Source organism: Xiphophorus couchianus, chromosome 12, assembly GCF_001444195.1.
Source record: "Xiphophorus couchianus chromosome 12, X_couchianus-1.0, whole genome shotgun sequence".
Lineage (NCBI taxonomy): Eukaryota > Metazoa > Chordata > Actinopteri > Cyprinodontiformes > Poeciliidae > Xiphophorus > Xiphophorus couchianus.
Genome location: NC_040239.1, coordinates 469,384 through 489,818, shown reverse-complemented (window position 1 = coordinate 489,818; position 20,435 = coordinate 469,384). Strand labels below are relative to the sequence as shown.

The 20,435-nt window shown below is 37.9% G+C and overlaps 1 protein-coding gene across 4 annotated transcripts; it reads right to left on the bottom strand.

Annotated features, from left to right (window-relative positions):
* Nucleotides 1–4,073: 4,073 nt before the first annotated feature.
* ptar1 (protein prenyltransferase alpha subunit repeat containing 1) lies at nt 4,074–15,174 on the bottom strand. 4 transcript variants are annotated; one of them, XM_028034951.1, is made up of 8 exons: nt 15,040–15,174; nt 14,335–14,504; nt 12,180–12,246; nt 10,805–10,909; nt 8,368–8,608; nt 6,877–6,937; nt 6,597–6,789; nt 4,074–5,129 (listed from the first exon to the last, which is right to left on the bottom strand). In XM_028034951.1, the coding sequence occupies exons 1-8, from the start codon at nt 15,123–15,125 to the stop codon at nt 4,769–4,771; spliced, it is 1,284 nt and encodes a 427-aa protein (XP_027890752.1). In that variant the 5' UTR covers nt 15,126–15,174; the 3' UTR covers nt 4,074–4,768. The 4 variants fall into 4 exon arrangements, with proteins under 4 accessions (XP_027890752.1, XP_027890751.1, XP_027890754.1 ...); XM_028034954.1 differs by having other exon boundaries at nt 4,979–5,129; nt 6,597–6,794; XM_028034950.1 differs by having other exon boundaries at nt 6,597–6,937.
* Between the last annotated feature and the right edge of the window lie 5,261 nt (nt 15,175–20,435).

Below are 20,435 nucleotides of genomic sequence, written 5' to 3'. Positions count from 1 at the left end.
ATTCTATTAATTTTTTTCTGGCCACATGATGACGCCAGAGTCTTCATACGTTAACCTGAGCCAGAAAGCCATCTCTGCTCGTGGTGTTTCATTGAGGTTGTGTCAAATAATGTAATATGCAAATTTAGTTATTTGTATTATGTTGTGTATTTGTATATTCACATATGGATGCTTCAGTTTTCTTATTATATATGTTATATACGTATATTCAATAAGTTCTCAAAACCCAGATGGTTTTCACGACCAGAGAACCAATGAAGATAATTGAATTGTCGAATCTCAGGTATTTCTCTACCCTCAGAGGAGCATCAGAGGAGCATCAGAGGAAACCAGCTTTTGACACTGGATAAAAATGACTGCCTACATTGCTTCTTTGCTTCAGTTATGCACCCATCAAATGTCTCACTATTAAATGCTAAACAGCAACAAGATGTAAATTAATGCTGGCTCTTATTGGATACTTTTTACTTAACTGATGTGTTAAAAAGTGACTTACACTGGCCAGTAGTATTGATGCCAATACATTGTGCATCCCTACTTCCAAGTAGTTAAATCATCCAAAATAGCAGTAGAAACATGCAAAAATATTTTTAGCAATTCTACGTTTTTAATTGCTGTAATGTTAAAGACTGTTCCATTAAGGTCTTACATTTGGCATGATGTAAAATAAAATTTTAAAATAAAATATATTTTCAAAAAAACATGAATGGAAACAGAAATTCTTTAAAGTATATGTCTAATTTCCTATTACATTTCTTAATAGAGTGAATATAATTTAAACTCTAACCTGCCAAGGACATGGCTGCTTTAGGCTTAATGCAATTCAAAAGTTCTTCATTATGGTAAAGGAAAATTAAATATATTGTAGCTGTTGATAGCTTTGGAAGGCAGAATTTTCTGTCTAAGTAATTTCATCACTTAGCATAATATCAATGTTATGTTTCTGACAGAAACATGGTTGAATGATAATAATTAATCGATCGTACTAATTGAATCTGCGCCTCCTAACTACAATTTCTTCAGTGAGAATAGAAAACACAAAAAAGGAGGAGGCGTGGCTTCAATATTTAAGAATACCATAAATTGTAGTAAAATCTCTTTGGGTCTCTTCACCTCTTTTGAGTATCTTGGAATTGAGGTTAAAGGCCACAAACGAACTTTGACATTAACTCTATACAAAACTCCAACATTTGTGGAAAATTTCTTTACTGACTTGAATGAGCTTCTATCTCTTATATGTATTGATTATGATTGTTTAATAACTGTCAGTGATTTCAACATTCATGTTGACAACCCCCAAGACAGAGGGGCAAAAAAGCTCGCTAATATTTTAGAGACTTTTGGTCTAACACAACATGTCAAACAAGCAACACACACTCAAGGACACACACTGGACCTGGTTATCAGTAAGGGTGTGAATATTTCCAATGTCTCTGTAACTGATGTCGCCTGTCGGATCACTTCGCTGTTATCTTTGAAAGTTCTTTATCTTTTAACCCACTTGGACAAACAGCAACCATCACAAAACGTTCTCTCACTGAAAACACAGCAGAAACTTTTAATCAAATCTACTCTTCTTCCTCACCCTTAAGCTGTAATGATGTAGATAAGTTGGTAAATGATTTTCAGGCTAAAGTCTCAGATATCATTGATTCCATTGCCCAAATTAAAATGAAGGTTGCGTCTGGTAAAAAGAAATCTCCATGGAGAAATACACAAACAGTTAGATCTGCAAGACAACTCTGCCGTAGAGCAAAACGAAAATGGCGTAAAACTCAACTCCACGTTCATTGTGACATCTATAAAGAAAGACTACGTAACTATCATTTAACACTAAAACATGCAAGAGAGGCTTTCTTTGCAGATGTCATAAATAAAAACATTAACAATGCTCAAGCTTTATTTGCAACAGTTGACAGAATCACAAACCCTCCTGTGACGTTACCACCTGAATTCCAATGTATTGCCGCCTGCAACCAGTTTTCCAGTTTCTTTTCAGAGAAAATTCAAAAAATCAGAGGATTAATCTGTACATCCACTATAAAGTCAGTACCAATGCTGTGCCCAAACAAAACAAATACAGGAAAAATGACCCAATTCCAACTACTTAATTATAAAACCCTACAGGAAATTATAAGTCAATAAGCTCCAGTTCCTGCTGTCTGGATGTTTTACCCTCACATTTCTTTAAGAAAGTTCTGCCTGTTATTGCTGCTGATCCGATCCAAATAGTAACTCATGGCTCTCATCAGGCGTTTTCCCCCAGGCTTTGAAAACAGCAGTAATCAAACCACTTATAAAAAAGAACAATCTGGACAAATCACTAATGCAGAATTACAGGCTGATCTCCAACCTCCAATTCATCAGCAAAGTTATTGAAAAAGCTGTTGGAACAATTAACTAGCTTCCTAACAATAACCAACCTCTTTGACTCCTTCCAGTCTGGTTTTCGTGCTCACCACAGCACAGAGACTGGCCTAGTCAAAGTGTTCAATGATATCCATATAAATACTGACTGTGGGAGAACCACAGTGCTGGTTCTGTTGGACCTCAGTGCAGCTTTTGACACTGTTGACCATGACATATTACTGAATCGACTGGAGAGTTGGGTCAGACTCTCCGGTCCAGTGCTTAACTGGTTTGAATCCTACATAAAGAACAGGGATTTCTTTGTTTCAATAGGAAACTTCTCATCAAAGAGGTCAAAGGTCACATGTGGGGTACCCCAAGGTTCAATCCTAGGACCCCTTTTATTCAATATTTATATGCTCCCACTAGCTCAGGTTATAACAGGAAATAATATTAGCTACCATAACTATGTAGATGACACACAGCTCTACATTATGATGTCACCAGGTGACTCAGAACCCATCCAATCACTGAACAGATGCTTAGAACAGATAAATGTGTGGATGTGCCAAAACTTTCTCCAGCTGAACAGAAACAAAACTGAAGTTATTATTATTGGACCTAAAGAGGAACGATCTAGAGTTATAGATCTAGAGTTATAGATCTAGAGTCATAGATCTAGAGTCAATGCACAGCTTCAGTTATTACAACTAAAAACCAGCGATCAGGCCCGAAACCTGGGAGTAGTGATGGACTCTGACCTGAACCTCCAGAGCCACATAAAGACAGTTACAAAGTCGGCCTTCTATCACCTGAAGAACATTTCCAGGATTAAAGGACTAATGTCTCAGCCAGATCTAGAGAAACTCATCCATGCCTTCATCTTCAGTCGTATTGATTATTGCAACAGCGTCTTCACAGGTCTGTCCAACAAATCAATCAAACAGCTGCAGCTGGTCCAGAATGCTGCTGCTGGCGTTCTGACTAAAACCAGGAAGATAGAGCACATAACACCAGTTTTAAAGTCCCTCCACTGGCTCCCTGTAGCTCAGAGAATAGACTTTAAAATACTGTTGTTAGTTTATAAATCACTGAACAGCTTAGCACCACAATACATTAAAGATCTGCTGTTGTTGTATCAACCTTCCAGACCTCTCAGGTCTTCTGGTTCTGGTTCTGCTCTGCATCCCCAGAACCAGAACCAAACGAGGAGAAGCAGCTTTCAGCATCTATGCACCACAAATTTGGAACAAACTTCCAGAAAACTGTAAAACAGCTGAAACACTGACTTCTTTTAAATCTCAACTAAAAACCCACCTGTTTAGAATTGTATTTGAAATGTAATCAATTACAAATTTATTGATGTAACTTGACTTAATGCTGTGTTTTGATTATTGATTCTATGTTGCATTGTGTTTCTGTGTTTGTAATGATGTAAAGCACTTTGAAATGCCTTGCTGCTGAAATGTGCTATACAAATAACATTTGATTGATTGATTGATTGATTGATATGAAGACACCTCCAACTGAAAACACTGTTTGACACTCTGATGTCTGCACAGTTCTTCATTCTAGAAATGGGGGATTAGAGAAAAGACCAAGACTAAATATGCAAAGCTTTCAGATTTAACATTTTGAAAACCATATATCATGTTTCTCCCACATCACAGTTTTGAACTACTACCTTGAGTTGGCTTAATTAAAACATCCACTCAAACAGCCTAAATTTACAAGTGGGTAAACTTTTATTGTAAGCTCTTTAACATGACTTTACCATTATGTTTACCACTATTAAAAAACAAACCAAAGAATATATTGTACATACATTAGTAAAATGTTCAAGGTCAAAAACATGTATGCAATATTTTATATCAGATTTATACAGTGTGAAGAGCTGAAAAATAACAGAAAAAAAATTCCAAGTGATACCGCTTCCAGTAGTCTGCTATTTAACATGAAAAAAAAATTTAAACTGCAAAAAGTTATTAATTCATTTCATTATTTTACTTTTTCGTTCCATTTGGCTATTTAAAACTTCACACTATCAAGTTTAACGACTGTTAGTAAAACCAATTCTTCGTCCACTTTCTCATCTGATTATATTCTGCTACACAAACTTCACATATTTTTTGCTTACACATATGAAGAGAAACAGAAATTTGATCTAAGGCCTGGGCAGACAAAGAAAAAAAATTGCTGTCAGACACAAACAGAGTCTATGTAGCTCAGCTCACACTCAAACAGGACTTCTGAAGAATACACTCAAACTGATCTTGCATACTGCCTCCTCATAGCAGATAGTTCTGAAAGTAACTCCATGTTGATATACACCTCATTTTAATTATAACTACAGGTAAGTAAGTTATTCCTAAATCAGTATCTAAAGGCCACTTTAGTGTTGAATGTATGGGCCTAGATCTTATATGTCTAAAGACTGTGCACTAATGACAGTATCTAACCACTTTTTGTATGCCACAGCATAGTTGTTCTGCTCAGCATTACAGCAACTGTTCAGTATGCTGTTAACAAAGGTGTGTTCATTTTGTAGGGTCAGAAGGTTGGGCAGAAGGATTCCTCTCCTTAGACGCTTGCTGTCATGGTCAGGCAAGGACACCCTATCCACCTCCATAGGAACACTAACATGTTTATGTCTGTCCACATTCCTCCCCTGGCTGCCATCTGGCTCATTGATACATGTAGGCTTCAACTCATTCTCTCTGCCATCAGTGCAGAGATCTTGATCCTGCCTCCAGTGGTGCCATAAGTAGTACACATGCCGCCTAGAAGAGAGAAAATCCTTATTACTGCAATTTATTACTGATTTTACACTCACAGGCCATTTTATTAGGTACACCTGCTCATTAAGGCAAATGTTGAATCAGCCAATCACATGGCAGCAACTCAATTCATTTAGGCATGTAGACGTGGCCAAGACGATCTGCTGCAGTTCAAAGCGAGCATCAGAATGGGAAAGAAAGGAGCTTAAAATGGCATGGTTATTGGTGTCAGACGGGCTGGTCAGAAACTGCTGATCTACAGGGATTTTCACATATAACCATCTCTAGGGTTTACAGAGAATGGTCCGAAAATGAGAAAGTATCCAGTGAGCGGCTGTTCTGTGGGCGCAAATGCCAGAACGGCAACAGTAACTCAAATAACTACTTGTTACAACCCAGGTATGCAGAAGAACATCTCTGACTTCTGTCAGCTAAGAACAGGAAACTGAGGCTACAATTCGCACAGGCTCACTAAAACCGGACAATAGAAGATTGGAAAAACATTGTCTGGTCTGATGAGTCTCGATATCTGCTATGACATTCGGATTGTAGCGTCAGAATTTGGTGTCAACAACATGAAAGCATGAATCCATGCTGCCTTGTATCAACAGTTCAGGCTGGTGATGGTGGTGCCCATTAGTACCAATTGAGTATCGTGTCAACGCCACAGTCTACCTGAGTATTGTTGCTGACCATGTCCATTCCTTTACAACCACAGTGTACCATCTTCTGATGGCTACTTCCAGTAGGATAACGTGCCATGTCATCAAGCGTGAATCATCTCAGAATGGTTTCTTGAACACAACAATGAGTTCACTGAACTCAAATGGCCTCCACAGTCACCAGACCTCAATCCAGTAGAGAACCTTTGGGATGTGGTGGAACGGGAGATTTGCATCATGGATGCAGCAACTGCATGATGCCATCAGGTCAATATGGACCAAACTCTCTGTTTCCAGTACCTTGTTGAACCTCTGCCATGAAGGATTAAGGCAGTTATGAAAGCAAAAAGGGGGTCCAACCCGGCACTAGCAAGGTGTACCTAATAAAGTGGCCAGTGACTGTATATCTACAGTATATATTCAATACAAGATCCCATCATGTCTGCTGCAACAGATGATGAGTTTTATGTCTTGAATATGAAAAGCAGCTTGGTTATAGACAAATATTCAAATCTGGTCTGAATGAGTGTGAATAGATGGTTGTCAAAACTCTTTCTACATGTGAATTAAGACTTAGTTTCAGAAAACCATGGTTTCAACACTCATCAAAAACAAAAAGCTATTTATTTTCAAAAGTGCATAAGCTGACCCATAGAGCAAAATTAAATCCAGAACCAAATACCAAAAATCTCTTTATAAAATTGAATCTCCATAAATGTCTTGAACCACTATGCACTGCAGATATATTTTTTCCTGCAGTAATGGGTATTCAAATCAGAAAACATGTATTCAAATTATGAACGCTCACCTGTGACTCCAGAGTGTTTCATGTCCAGGAAAAGACTGAATCAGGTCAGCGCACAGTTCAGTCTCCTGGTAAAAAAGTTTAAATACTGTAGTGATCCTATCCCCGCAGGCTGCATCAGCCAATGACAGCTCACCATTAGCCTGAGGACAGGTGCTATGGACTGTATTGCTCTGGTGCTGGGATGGACAAAAGACTGTGCTAGCAGAATCAGAAGACAAAGACTGGCTCAGTTCAGTGTTCAGTAACTCCTTGAGAAGGAACTGCCGGTAGTGAAACCCACTGTGATCAGATACGTGCATGGAGACCCATGGATGCACAGATGACAGTTCATCACGGAAAACCTGTGAGAAAATGATCCAATAAAGGTAGATTAACAACAGGAGACTGAAGGTTTAAAATCAGCAGCAAATGTTCACTGCTATGCTAATAATACTCTGCTATTTTTAGCCATAAATCTAATCTGTTTGGTGAACTATAAACATGTCTTGAAAAACTTGGTGACTTCAAATTTTCTGCTTTTAAATGCAGATGTTGTTGTTCTTTGAAAAAGAAACTCTTTACACAATCACTTTATCTAGATCAGGGGGGCCCAAAGTTGGTCCTGGAGGGCCGGCATCCTGCATGCTTTAGTTCTCTCCTTGGTTTTTGACGCAACTGGATCAAATGATGGCTCGTTAGAAGGCCAAAGAAGAACACTGACATGCTGAAAAGGTTGTTACTACCACCAGGGAGAGAACTAAAACATGCAGGATGTTGGCCCTCCAGGACCCACTTTGGGCACCCCTGATCTAGATGGTATTAAGTTGGCCCTCAGTGACAGAGTAAGGAACCTTGGTATTATTTTTGACCAGGATATGTCACTTAAATCCTATATTAAACAGGTTTCTATGATTTAATTCATTTTCTCTCTATAATATTGTCAACAGTAGAAATATTCTGTCCAGGAGTTATGCTGAAAAACCACCCAATGCATTTGTTACTTCAAGGCTGGACTATCATAATTCTCTACAATCAAGAAGTTTATAAAATGCAGTTAAAAGAAAATGCTGCAGTAAGACTTCTGATGATAATTAAAAAGAGAGATCATATTTCTGCTATTTTAAATGATATTCATTGGCTCTCTGTTAGGTCAAGAATGAAATTTAAAACTGTCCTTCTCACATATAAACTTTAATAATCTGCTCCATCATACATATGCTCCTAATACAGAACTTTGCTCTCAGACTGCAGGTTTCCTGCTGGTTCCTGGAGGTTCTAAAAGTAGAATTGGAGGCAGATCCTTCAGTTTTCAGGCTCCTCTCTGGTGGAACCAGCTCCCAGTTTTAGTCCATGAGGCAGACTCCCTGAATACTTTTAATACTAGGCTTAAAACTTTCCTTTTTGATAAAGCCTGCAGTTAGACTGGCTTGAGCTAACCCTGTAGCTATGCTGCTATAGAGATAGGCTGCTGGAGGACATAGTGACCCCTATATTGAATGTATTTGATATATTGTGCTTGTGGGTTGGATAATCTATTATTTAGATTGACCAGCTATAATCCAAGAAATCATCTTAGTAAATTTGCTGCAATATTTAAACCCTGACACAAAAAATCTTTCAGTGGCTATTGAGTGATAAAAATGTATAAAGTAATATGTAAGATGAGCTTTATGTTGACACATATGTACATTCAATGCAATAAGACACTTGCTTTGAAGACATAAACAAGTAACATTAAGCAAATAAAAGTGAAATGTAAGGTAATATTTTTTTAATAATGTCTTAGTCAAACCTTTATGTTGCCTTTGGCCATGTGCTGCAGTACCCAGATGCGGTGGGACCAGGCATTATAATTACTAGGATAGCGACAAGCAGCATCAGAGCACACCTTCATCTCCTGGTGTATTAATCTGTCCAGATGACTACCCAAAAACTGGCTCCTCTCTGCATCAGGCTGCTCTGCTTCAACCCGCTGCTGAGTCTTGTGGGCCACAGCAGAAAACTGACGCAGGATGTGCTGCAACACCCAGCGTCTGCAGGGAAGCACAGAATATTCAAGAATCAGGTGTATAATTTTATCAGTGGAGACATGATATAACATATCAGTATTTGCATAATAAGTGTTTTTAGCTGTCTTTGTTTGTTATTAAGGTGCATGATTTGTGTGTTTATTTGAAGTTCTGTAGCTCCTATGTGGATTTTTCACTCCCACTAAGCATTGTGACAGTATCTGGTGCGTCACTTTTGGTGATTTAGGGGGTGAGGGTTAAGGTGTTAATTTTTTTATTTTACGGAATAAAAAAATGTGAACTATTTTCACAAAGTAACTGACTGTATCAGTTTCTTCTTTGTGAAGAAAATGCCATTTTGAATTTCCTTCATAAGTACTTTGTTGTTAATGACCAATTTTTCCAAGTATGACATGGAGATAATTAGGCCGAGCAGCAATAGGGCTACAAAGACCTATTGTAATTGCAAGACTTATTATTTTTATGTAATACATTTCTAAAATGTAGAAATCTACATTATTCACATTTACACTCCTTGAACTTTAACAAAGTCTTTCTAGGGACTTTGAGCTATCAACTTCATGTTTGGTCAATATGCAGTTAAGGGATGGGGGATTAAAATTCCTCAAAATCATGAGTTTTTGAGCATGTGGCCAAGCGGTGATCTAGGGTTACTCTCCAAAGCATTGGGAGTGAAAGCTCTCAATGGCTAAGTAGTACCAAACTTGGTATGAGTGATTTAGGTTGGATGTTGTATCTGAGCAAAGGCTTAATAGACTATGTCATCGTTTTCTGATGTCACCTATGCCCCACCCCCTCAGAACAGCCAGCAATTTTTGTTTTTTCTTGGAAAGCTCCACCTCTCACTCCCTTGACCTAATCAAGATGATATCATGTCAGAAGACAAATAACAAGTTGGCCTCACTTGATTTAAAGCACAAAGAGTTTTCGGTGGAGGAACTCACCATGATTAGTCCTAGTCAACCCCCAACAGGCAAGATGAGTGACTAAGTGATGAACGGATAGATAGATCTATTGTCAAGATAAAGATCTAGACAATAGATCTCTATTGTAGTCCAAATTTCTATTGCTTTTACTGTGTACAATATATATTGCGCATTACCACTATGTAGTAGATATGCTCTGATCAGGATTTTTGCTGCCGATTCCAATCACCCATGAGGGCCGATCACTGCTGATCATCTGGATTGGCTGTAAATTTTTCGCTTAAGGTATAAATGCTACTATGTGATCTGGCAAAATGGAAAACAGGTCCGGCCATGAATTCACCTAATTTAGTCATAAAATATGTCAAAATACTTGCAAGAACAATACAGAAGCTACTCAGTCAAAAGTATAACTGAAAAACCTGAATTTTTTAAACAATATTTAACAGTAAGGCTTTCTATACCCTAAGGCTTTTTATATAGGCTGTGTTGTCAAATAAATCTCACAACACTGTCTTTATCAAATAATGACAAGTAAAAAAGGAAACATTCATTCAAAGTCAAATGCAGGTTGAACCAAAATAAACAATCCTGAGTTACTAAATCAAAACTTCCTGAGAGCTTGGCTAGCTGATTAATGCTGGTTCTGACTGAGCGGAGTAATTCTGCAGAACACAGAGAGGAGGAGATTGATTTTTTTCAGAGATTATCTGTCTTTTGTTAGGACAGTGAAAGTTTTAATACATATGTAAAATCGTATAAATTTTTTGTTAGTTTGTTTGCTTAAGTTACATGCTGCAGCTTTAGGCAGCTGTGTGGTGTGAGAGTTCCCTGCCGGGTACTCTCACACCACACAGATGGTGTCTGTGAAATATTACTACCAATATCGCGTAGCGGCGGTCAAACAAAGAGCAGAACCAGCGTCTTCCACCACTGGCTCGTTGACTTCAATTATTTTTCAGGTTAATTGCTTAGCTTTCTGACCGTCATGCTCTTCCAGATGAGTGTTGGTAGTTGTGCGTTGCTTTACCTGCTGTCTGGCCGCTCTGGATGTCTTTTAATTCTGCAGTGAGCCATTTAGCCAAACTCTGTTAAGTGCTTGTTTTGTAAATGTTATATTAGATTTGTTGTGTTGATGCATTTTGACGTGTTTCATCCCCAAGGTATTTTCTCGTCGCAACACCCAAAATGTGAGCACAACAAAAATATTTGCAATAATAGAGAACATTTGTTCTGTACTTTAAAAAGGGAAATCTGAGTCTTAAAACCTTACCTATGTATCCATGTCTCAGGGCTTTTGGGGAATTTGGTGAGGGCCAGTTTGCTCAGGTAAAGGTCTCTTTCTGGATTGAGAGCACCACACTCTAGCAGCTCTTTCCTGTAACAACACACATCATTATAATCCTCTGAAAGAGCCAGCCATGTTTAAAATGCAGAAAAAGATTTGCAATAAATTAATAAATGAAACAGTAGTTTTGTCAGAGATGATTTAAAAACAAATAGTTTCCAATTGGAACAAAATGTCGCCAGGCCATCACAGGGCAACACAGAGAGAGACAGGACCAATAACCACACGCACGCATACGCATACACACACACACACGCACACACACACACACACACACCTAAGGATGTGGCCATTTGCCAATTCCTGCTGGAAAATAAAATAAAATCAGCATCTCCATCCAGCTTGTCAGCAGAGGGAAGCATGAAGTGCTCTAGGACTTCCTGGTAGACAGCTGACCTGACTGTGGACTTCAGAAAACACAGTGGACCAGCACCAGCAGATGACATGGCACCCCAAACCACTGACTGGAACCTTCACACTGGATTTCAAGTAATTTCTATTCTGTGCCTCTCAACACTTCCTCCAGACCCTGAGACAATGATTTCCAAATGAAATGCAGAAATTACTTTCATTTGAAAACAGGACTCTGGGCCAGTGCACAAGTGTCCAGTTTCATTTCTCAGCCCAGGTAAGACATCTCAGACATCGTCTCGAGTTCAGGAGTGGATTGACTCGGGGATTACGAAGTCTGTACCTCATGTCTAGTAATTTGTCGGTATATGGTTCCTCTGGAATGGATTTCGCTTAGCAATCCCAGAAGGCAGAGCGTTTCCCTGTTGCTGGTGCATTTGTGGTGCTTTTCCTACCACACTCAAGCAGCTTTTTCAGCAATGACCTTTTGTGGCTTCCTCTCCTTCTGACAGGCGTCAATGACTGTCCTCAGTCTGGACATCTGTCCAGCCAGCCGTCTTCTCCATGATTGTGTGTCCTACTGTCCCAGATTGTGAGTCCATTTAAAGGCTCAGAAAACCTCTGCAGGTGTTTTGAGTTAATTAGCTGCTTAGGATATGACACCATAAGTTGTCATTAATTACCTTTTTCACAGTAATCTAACTTTCTGAGACTCTGAATTTTGGGTATTCTTTTCCTGTACACCATAATCAACATTAAAAGAAACAAAGATTGATGATTCTATATAATAAATAAATTTCACTTTCTGAGATAACTGGCCTGAAATAGTGCAATTTTACACAATATTAAATTTTTTTTAGATGTTCTAGTAGTGTTTCTCAGGATTTATTGTGTTTTTTAAAACTGTAAAGACAACTATGTAATCATTAAGATGCAATATTTCTTTTACCTGACATTCCAGGCAGTGGTGAAGTCCGGATTGAGCAGCAAAAGAGTGCAAGTAATATCCACTAGAGCTGTTGGACACAAAAACACACACAACGTTTGCCTCAGTGCTGTGCCAACAATCAGGACATGTATTAAAAAAAAAAAACCTAAGTAGTAAAATAGTCTGGACAGTCATTTAAAGCTGAACTGATTGTTGAATACTTTAACTACACTAGCCTTACAAGTGTGATGTAATGGCTAGTATGCAAGAAACTTCATATAGGCAAATTTGAAAGAAATACTGTAAAAGGATGAAGAAACAGAAAGCTAGATATTATTTTACCTTGCATGTCGGCTAGAATAGACCATGGGCCTTGTATCCACCTTATTCCTGGGTGGTTTACTGTGGAAACGATTATGGGTCTTACTTCCAGCGCCCACCGGAAGTAGCAGTATTTCATTGTAATTTGTAGGGTTTTTTGCTAATCTATATTCATGATAGAAGTTACATCTTTTTTCGGTTATAATACAATAACACACCATCTGCTATCAGAGAGCTGCTCAGTACAGAGGATAGTAATTGTGAGTTTAATCACGGGGAATGACAGGAACACGATCATTACGTTTTGTTACGGAATGACTGTGAGTTAGCAGCGCTGCTAGCAGCTCGTTTCTCTGAAGAACTGACAGTAATAAAGAAGAGAAAAGCAGAGAAGCTGCTCAGAGATCTGAGCTGACGTTCTGCGCCGACAGTGTAAAACACCAGAACTACATAATATTAGCTTGGTGTGATGTGAATTTTATCTTTCGTTTGTATTTAAAAAATAATAAAGTTCATGATCTGAGTCTTTATCATTGTGTCTGGGCCAGGAACATTTTTTTATAAGACAAAATAACATATCTGGGTTTATTTAATCCATCTCAACCAGAACCTCGAGGTTCTCCGTTGCTGAGTGTCGCTGCAAATCAGCGGAGAAATGACCGCAGCTGCTGCGCTCCAGACCGTAATATGGAGAATCTCCCCACTGGGCCAGAACCGAACCGAATCACACATTGACCTGTTATAAAGAGCATCTTGAAACTGGAAAGTGTCTGCCCTTGCGGAGCTCAGTAACTGTTGTGCTGTTCATGGTTGCACTTTAATAATCAGACCACGTTTAATTAGTGGCAGAAACAGGTGTGTCTTGAACGGCTCCCAAAACAAAAGCGGTAGTTCAGGAAACAAAAAGAATTTGGCTAAAAATTCTAAATTTGAACAGGGAACCCAAAATGCTTTTATGTGTGCTCATTTCATTGTGTGAATAAAAAGCCATCCGAAGTAACGGAGTCAGTGAAGTAGCTAACTATGCTAGTGCAGGTTATTTGTGGCCATTTCTTCAAGTCGCCATGCCTCCCCGCATTAGCTGTAGGTAGCGGTAAAACAATATTGCCACATGTAAGCTGTAATAGCTGGAGTTCCTACATTCTTTATAGCCTGAAACCTCTGATGAAAGCCGGTTAGCGAGTTGCTAACATGTAAACAAATGGCTGTTTGCGGTGGAAATCGCAAAGCCTCATGGGGGCTCGGATTAAGGTGGATAGAAAAGGCCCAAAAGTCAGTAGTTTACAGTTTTCAGTTATGGTTTAAGTGCATTTGATTATTGTTCCTCAGTGTTTCTGTAAGTGTAAATCTTGTAGGAACGACTGGCTTAGTAGTTTACATTATTATGAGAGATATCACCAGGCAGTAGCTAGTGTGTTACTGTTTTGTGTTGGGTTGCAGAATGCAATAAGCATGCTGTACCCTGCTCATTACAGGAAGTGTTACGTTAATACATACGGTAAATTGACATGAAAGAGAAATATGTAAGATTATAATATTTGATTTGGCAACCTTATTTATTTTTGTTTATAAACTGGCAACAGTTGAAAGATAAGCTTATGCATAGATGTTTATGTATTCAAAAATTTGTTGTACTGTTGTTATTTCTTATAGGAAATCACACACTATATGTATATGTGTGAGTAGAATAAAGTACAGAAGAAATCCAGCATCAGCCCCCTCTGTCCTTTCTCCACACATAACGACAATCATGCCCTCTTAGTATGAATTTGGTGACACCACCTTGAATCAGTTCTTTTCAGTTGGCGTGTTAGAGGCAAAGATCATAATAAGTCATATTATTCAAAATAAATACCTTCTCTGTCTAGCCAGTGTTTTCTCTGGCGGTAGAGGAGCAGCTTATTGTGGACATATGGTAACAGAAACTTGACACACCAGCTCTCAACACCAAGCTTGTTCTCCACCAACACAATGGGACTGCGGTTGTAGAGGGCCTCTGGACACTGGATAAGGCCGATCTCGTCTCTGAAAAATACGGAGACAAGAACAATCAGGGGCCAGGAGAAGAGCTTGCATAGTTTGACAGCAACAACAAAATGCTTCACTGCTGCTATGGCGTGCGTCACCATGTGTTAAAGTGTGCATTCGCTGGTTGTAAAGAAATCCATTTTTTGTGCTAATGAATTAAATTGAATCACTGAGAATAGATCAAACTGTCATATGTTGTGGTGTTTTTGGAATGACATTGTACAGGCATGATTGAATTTGCGACGAATCAGCCGTTACTTTGTCTACAAAGAGAATAAGACTCAATTAGCGAGTAATCCGTCTGTCCATCTCTCTATATAAATATTGTTTGTATAAATAGGAATGTTTCAAAAGCCAATGCTACTGTATGAAGAAAAATTAGCCAAACAGGCTTGCAAAACACAAAAGTTTTTATACATTCTATGCAATACTGTGAGCCGCAGGTAAAACATCTGATTTCGGATGTTGTTTAAATGAAGGTTGACTCGGTCCCAAACACAGCCTTCCACTGACTTTAAACTCAACAACTCACATGTTGGGGTGTCTTTTGAGTGCGATACTGATGTCTTTGACAACTCTTTGGACCAAAACGTCAACCTCCTCCTTTGACTCCGCCATTTTTTCGTCGCCGGGCCACTGGATCTACTTCCGGATTAACAGAAAAACACTACGGAAACACAGCAGGGACACATTTATTTACTGAAAATGTGTGTCTTCGTTTAGCGAAGACAAGAACCAGGCTAGATGGGTTTTTTAAAAAAAATTTATGCCTGGGCAAAAGTAGTGTTTTACCAATAATATTACTGTATTAATTTAAATCATTTAGTCATCTTTTTAACAAATAAACCACATAAAATGTCAAAATAGACAATACACGGTTTAAGTAAACATTTAATTACCATTTCCAAAATGTTCGAGTGGTGACATCAAAAGAAAATGTGTACACTAATTTAGTTTATAACTATAGGATGAACATTGATTATTTACTTCAAGTATAACCCCTTGAGATGTGTTGTCTCATTTTTGAGGCGGTACTTAAAAAAACAACAACAAAAAAACAATAATAGAATTTGAAATAAGTAAATCAAGAAAAAAACAAAAACAAAACAGAGTCAGACAAAATAAATAAAATAAGACAAAACACAAGTATATATAAATTCATGACAACTTCATGCTACATACACTCATACCAAATAAGAAAATGCATATTCACATGCAAATGGATATTCACATGTACAGAGTGCATGTGTACAGAGTATATGTGAATATCCATGTCAGAGGAGTAGGGCTAGAATAAATGAGTTTTTGGTCTTATTGAAAGCAGGAGCAAGATGTTTGAAAATAAGTAAATAAAGACAAGTTAAAAATATGAAAAGAGGCCATACATGTAAATGAGGGACGTAAATTATTCCAATCTGATGGAGCTTTAAATTACATGATGTTAAATTTCTTTTCTAACCCTTGGTATGAAAAAAACTGATCAGTATTTATCAGGCTATACATTTAACTAAATGGCATTAAGTTTGTTTGTTTTTTTATCTAGAGGAAAATTAAAATAGATACATTTAAAAGTAATTAACAACCGATTAAATGTTCTGTCGGCCTGGGGAACTAAGCAGTTCATAGACTTGTACATTAGGTAGTGATGAGTCCATTTATTCTAAAATTAAACCTCAGTCCAAAAATAGTATCTTGCATGGATGGCATTTATTAATTTGAAATGATTTTTTTTTACATTTAGGTGATGCAGGATATTGCAGATATTTAATTAAGTGTAAATAAAGTCTTTCACACTATGTTGGTATAAATTATTTGTACTTATCCAACAGGTATGACCTGTAGGTGATCATTGACATGCAATTGGAATCAGGTTTGTGGATAACTACTCCTTTAGATATGCAAGAAGGCCTAAGAGAGGATTGATATAACAAATTAATCTAATTTAGTACAGAAATTGTCATATGATAGTATCTTCCCATATATGTGTAAGAGATCAAAACCTTTGTTTTATAAAAAGAGATAAATAAAAATACTAAGTTTTATGTTACGCTCCCCAAGGTCTAGAGGTTCAGGGACGGTAACATAAAGATGTGTCCAGAGAAAAAAGGGGAATGAAAATATGATTTATTACAAAACAAAGGTTTTCACAGAAACAAAACACAATACAACTTAACCCAATTAAACAAAAGTAAAGGACCAACAGATTCAGAAATCACAGTGCAAATTAAATAAGATGTTCAAACACATCAGTCTAAAGTAACTCAAAACAATCAAAAAGATAGGACAAAAGGGAGAACCAAAACCTCCCAAACACAAGCCTCTAGCTTGTTCAAGATTTACCTAAAGCAGATTCACTACTTAGCAAAATAAGCGAGAACAAAATTGGTCAAACTGTCCAAAACCAGCCACCAAACACAGAAGGTGGAGGTCAGCTGTACACAACCTCTTCCTGCTAGCTGCCCCACTGGAGGAATGAACTCAGACGTCTTTTATGTGGTGCAGGTGGGTCTCATCAACGCCTGATTGGCTTTGCTGCTCCAATGGGGTGGCTGCTCTCCTGCAGCCTCTAGACAGCCAATCAGAAAGCTGTGCCCGCACAGCTGATCCTGCATAATAGAAACAAAACAAAGAGCCTGCACAGCCTCAAGAGGCCAGGGGCCATAACACTACTTATGATATTTCTATTGTTAAACATGTGTAGAACAAGGTATAAAGGCGTAAGGCATAAAGTTTTGTTTGTGCAGTGGTGATCTGTAACAGAATACATTTACTAGACTAATGTACTAAAGTTGATATTTGAGTATTTTTACTTTACTTTTTTTTTGAAAGCTTGTGACTTTCACTCTAATACATTTCAAAGACAAATTCTGTCAACTTCACTATATTTCTAGGACGCTTGTCATTACTTGTTCTTTTGGCTCAACATAGTTTTGTAGGCTGTTGTTACTGTTTCTCTTCAGGAGAAGGGGAACCAAATTGTCCACTACTATATTTGTGCCAGTACAAACAAAACTACTTGGGTTAACTGTATATGTATAGTTGTATGTAGGTATTATATTATTACCCAACAATCTTTTACACTACAGTTTACTAGTTGTTTGCAACCATGTAAAACCATTTCAAAACAAAATGAAATAGAAGAAAAATAAATATTAAAACCTTGCTTAAATATTTCTGTTTTAATTCAATGGTTGCTGTTTAAATACAGCAACCAATGTTCAAGCAGAATAGTTCTCTGCAACACTAACCCTTTCCTTCTCTCTTTGCTGCTCCGTCTGCAACTGACCATGCATCTGTATGCACCTGTACAATCAGTAGTTTATAATCAGTTGCCACAGGCTTTCTGTTTTACTCCCATTAGTGATATTCAGCCTGAATACTAGAAATTCTTTTTAAAATGGTTTTGTCCCCTATAAATTAGAAGGCAAAATCTCATTGGATAGCACAATTCTGCATGACCACTAGATGGAGCTGGCTTATTGTCTTCTCTAGTGCTTTCAGGTCAAATTGAATGAAAACAAACTGACTGCATTCACCACTAAATTAACATCGTTTCAAGTACAGTTTCTCTTTTCTTCCGTACAACATGTAAAAGGAAAACAACTGCTGTACCTCAACTTTAACTTTTATATTTACAAAAAAGTTTGAGAGTAATTTGCAGGATTTAATTTGTTATTTGCAGAAATAACTTTTTGGGCATACAAAATGTATTAAATTATATAAATTGAACTACATTTATTAACATGATCTAAGACTACATATTCCTGACAGGTCATTCTAACTGGGCAATAAATAAATCAATTCAATTCAGTTGAATTATATACACTACAAAATGTTGCCTGAAGACGCTTTACAAAAAAATCATTTCAATTCAGTTATACGTACATTTCAATTAATTCTAGTAATCAATTACTTGGTTACAATTAATTGATTACTATTAAGCTCAGTTTATTATTCAAATATGTTTAGAACGTGGCTATGTAAGGAAACCTATAGATTTCATTGAGTCATTAACTTGCAGCATTCACTCCTTCTGGACAAGCACATGGAAACAGTTTGAGTTATTTAGATGACTTTACAGCAACAACTTCATACCAAGTGTGCACACCAGCAGCAATAGTGGAGAGGAAAATCTTCCTTTTATAGAAATCTCCAGCAGAACCAGAGCCTGGCTCAGTTCGAGCGTCCATCTGCCAAAACCGACTAGGGGTCAGAAAAAGACGAAGCATATCCTTGCCGTGTGTTTCTGAGGATAAATAGCACATTATTAATTATTAGTTTTTCTCTGAAAGCAAGGGTTATGCATTTTAAAGCAATTTAATGTAAAAAAGCACTATCTTATTCTGATTAGTTTGGGTTATTTGCACTACTCTCTCAGAGACAAGACAACATATCACATACCACACACATACCAATGTGTGTGGTATGTGATATGTGTTGAATTCAGATTAAAACCGCTAACAACTTACATCCTCTGCATGCTGAGTATGACATCTGCACATGCAGGTGGACTCTTCTCAGCTGATACATGTTAAATGTAACTTAACAACTCCACTTTAAAGACCAAATATTAAATTTTCCATGCATTAAATTCAGGTCAGTTTATTTGCGTTGCACTGATTCACAACAGTGGCGCAGTTGGTAGCACTGTTGCCTTGCAGCAAGAAGGTCCTGGGTTCGATTCCCGGCCGGGGTCTTTCTGCATGGAGTTTGCATGTTCTCCCTGTGCATGCGTGGGTTTTCTCCGGGTACTCCAGCTTCCTCCCACAGTCCAAAAACATGACTGTCAGGTTAATTGGTCTATCTAAATTCTCCCTAGGTGTGAGTGTGTGTGTGCATGGTTGTTTGTCCTGTATGTCTCTGTGTTGCTCTGCGACAGACTGGCGACCTGTCCAGGGTGTACCCCACCTCTCGCCCGGAACGTAGCTGGAGATAGACACCAGCACCCCTCCCAAACCCATTAGGGACAAAGGGTGAACAGAAAATGGATGGATGGATGATTCACAACAAATCTTGTCTTGAGATAGCTTACAAAACAAACAACCTAGTTTTTACACAAGAATAACAAGTCAAATCAATAAAACGATTAAGCTTTAATTACACGAGTTTCAATTAGATTATTTATTCTTAGTTGTTTGTGCAAAGTTAATGCAAGTTTTACTAATGCATTATGACTATTTTAAAAAAATCTTAAGTATATATAAGTAAGCTAGTATCAGTTCTGTCATATATATGTTAAAAACAGGTAAATGGCCCAACAATTACATTATAAAGGAAATATTCATAGGTTGAATGATGATTGTATTTAAAGAAACATTATGTTTTCTAAATTGCATGTTCTCCCGGTGCATGGTGGGTTCTCTCCTGGTACTCCGGCTTCCTCCCATTCCTAAAACATGACTGTTAGGTTGATTGGTTTCTCTACATTCTCCCTGGGTGTGCCTGTGTGTGTGTGTGTGTGTGTGTGTGTGTGTGTGTGTGTGTGTGTGTGTGTGTGTGTGTGTGTGTGTGTGTGTGCATGGTTGTGTGTCCTGTCTGTCTCTGTGTTGCCCGGCTGCGACAGACTGGTGACCTGTCCAGGGTGACCTGAACAGGTCGCCCGGAACGTTAGCAAGAGATAGGCACCAGCACGTCCCTACCCCACTAGGGACAAAGGGTGAACAGAAAATGGATGGATGGATGGATAAGTTTTTCTGAAGTCCTAATAAATCACATGTGAACATTTTATTAGAGTGACCCATGAATAGATTATTTACCACCAAACAGTGGTTGATGTCTTGAAGATGAGTAGAAACTTCTGTGCTCACAATCAGATTCGTTCACTAGAATCTGATTGTGGGTGAAATATACTGCTCAAAAAAATAAAGGGAACACTTTAAGTGTGAAACACCTGTTTAAGTGTTCCCTTTATTTTTTTGAGCAGTGTAC

Bases quoted from the DNA above. Each gene is read 5' to 3' on its own strand.
- ptar1 (XM_028034950.1), bottom strand. From the start codon at position 15,125: ATGGCGGAGTCAAAGGAGGAGGTTGACGTTTTGGTCCAAAGAGTTGTC. The intron at 10,910-12,179 runs GTAAAAGAAATA...GTGTTGTTACAG, and splicing joins ACCACTGCCTGGAATGTCAG to GAAAGAGCTGCTAGAGTGTG. The intron at 5,130-6,596 runs GTGAGCGTTCAT...TCTCTCTTCTAG, and splicing joins GAAACACTCTGGAGTCACAG to GCGGCATGTGTACTACTTAT.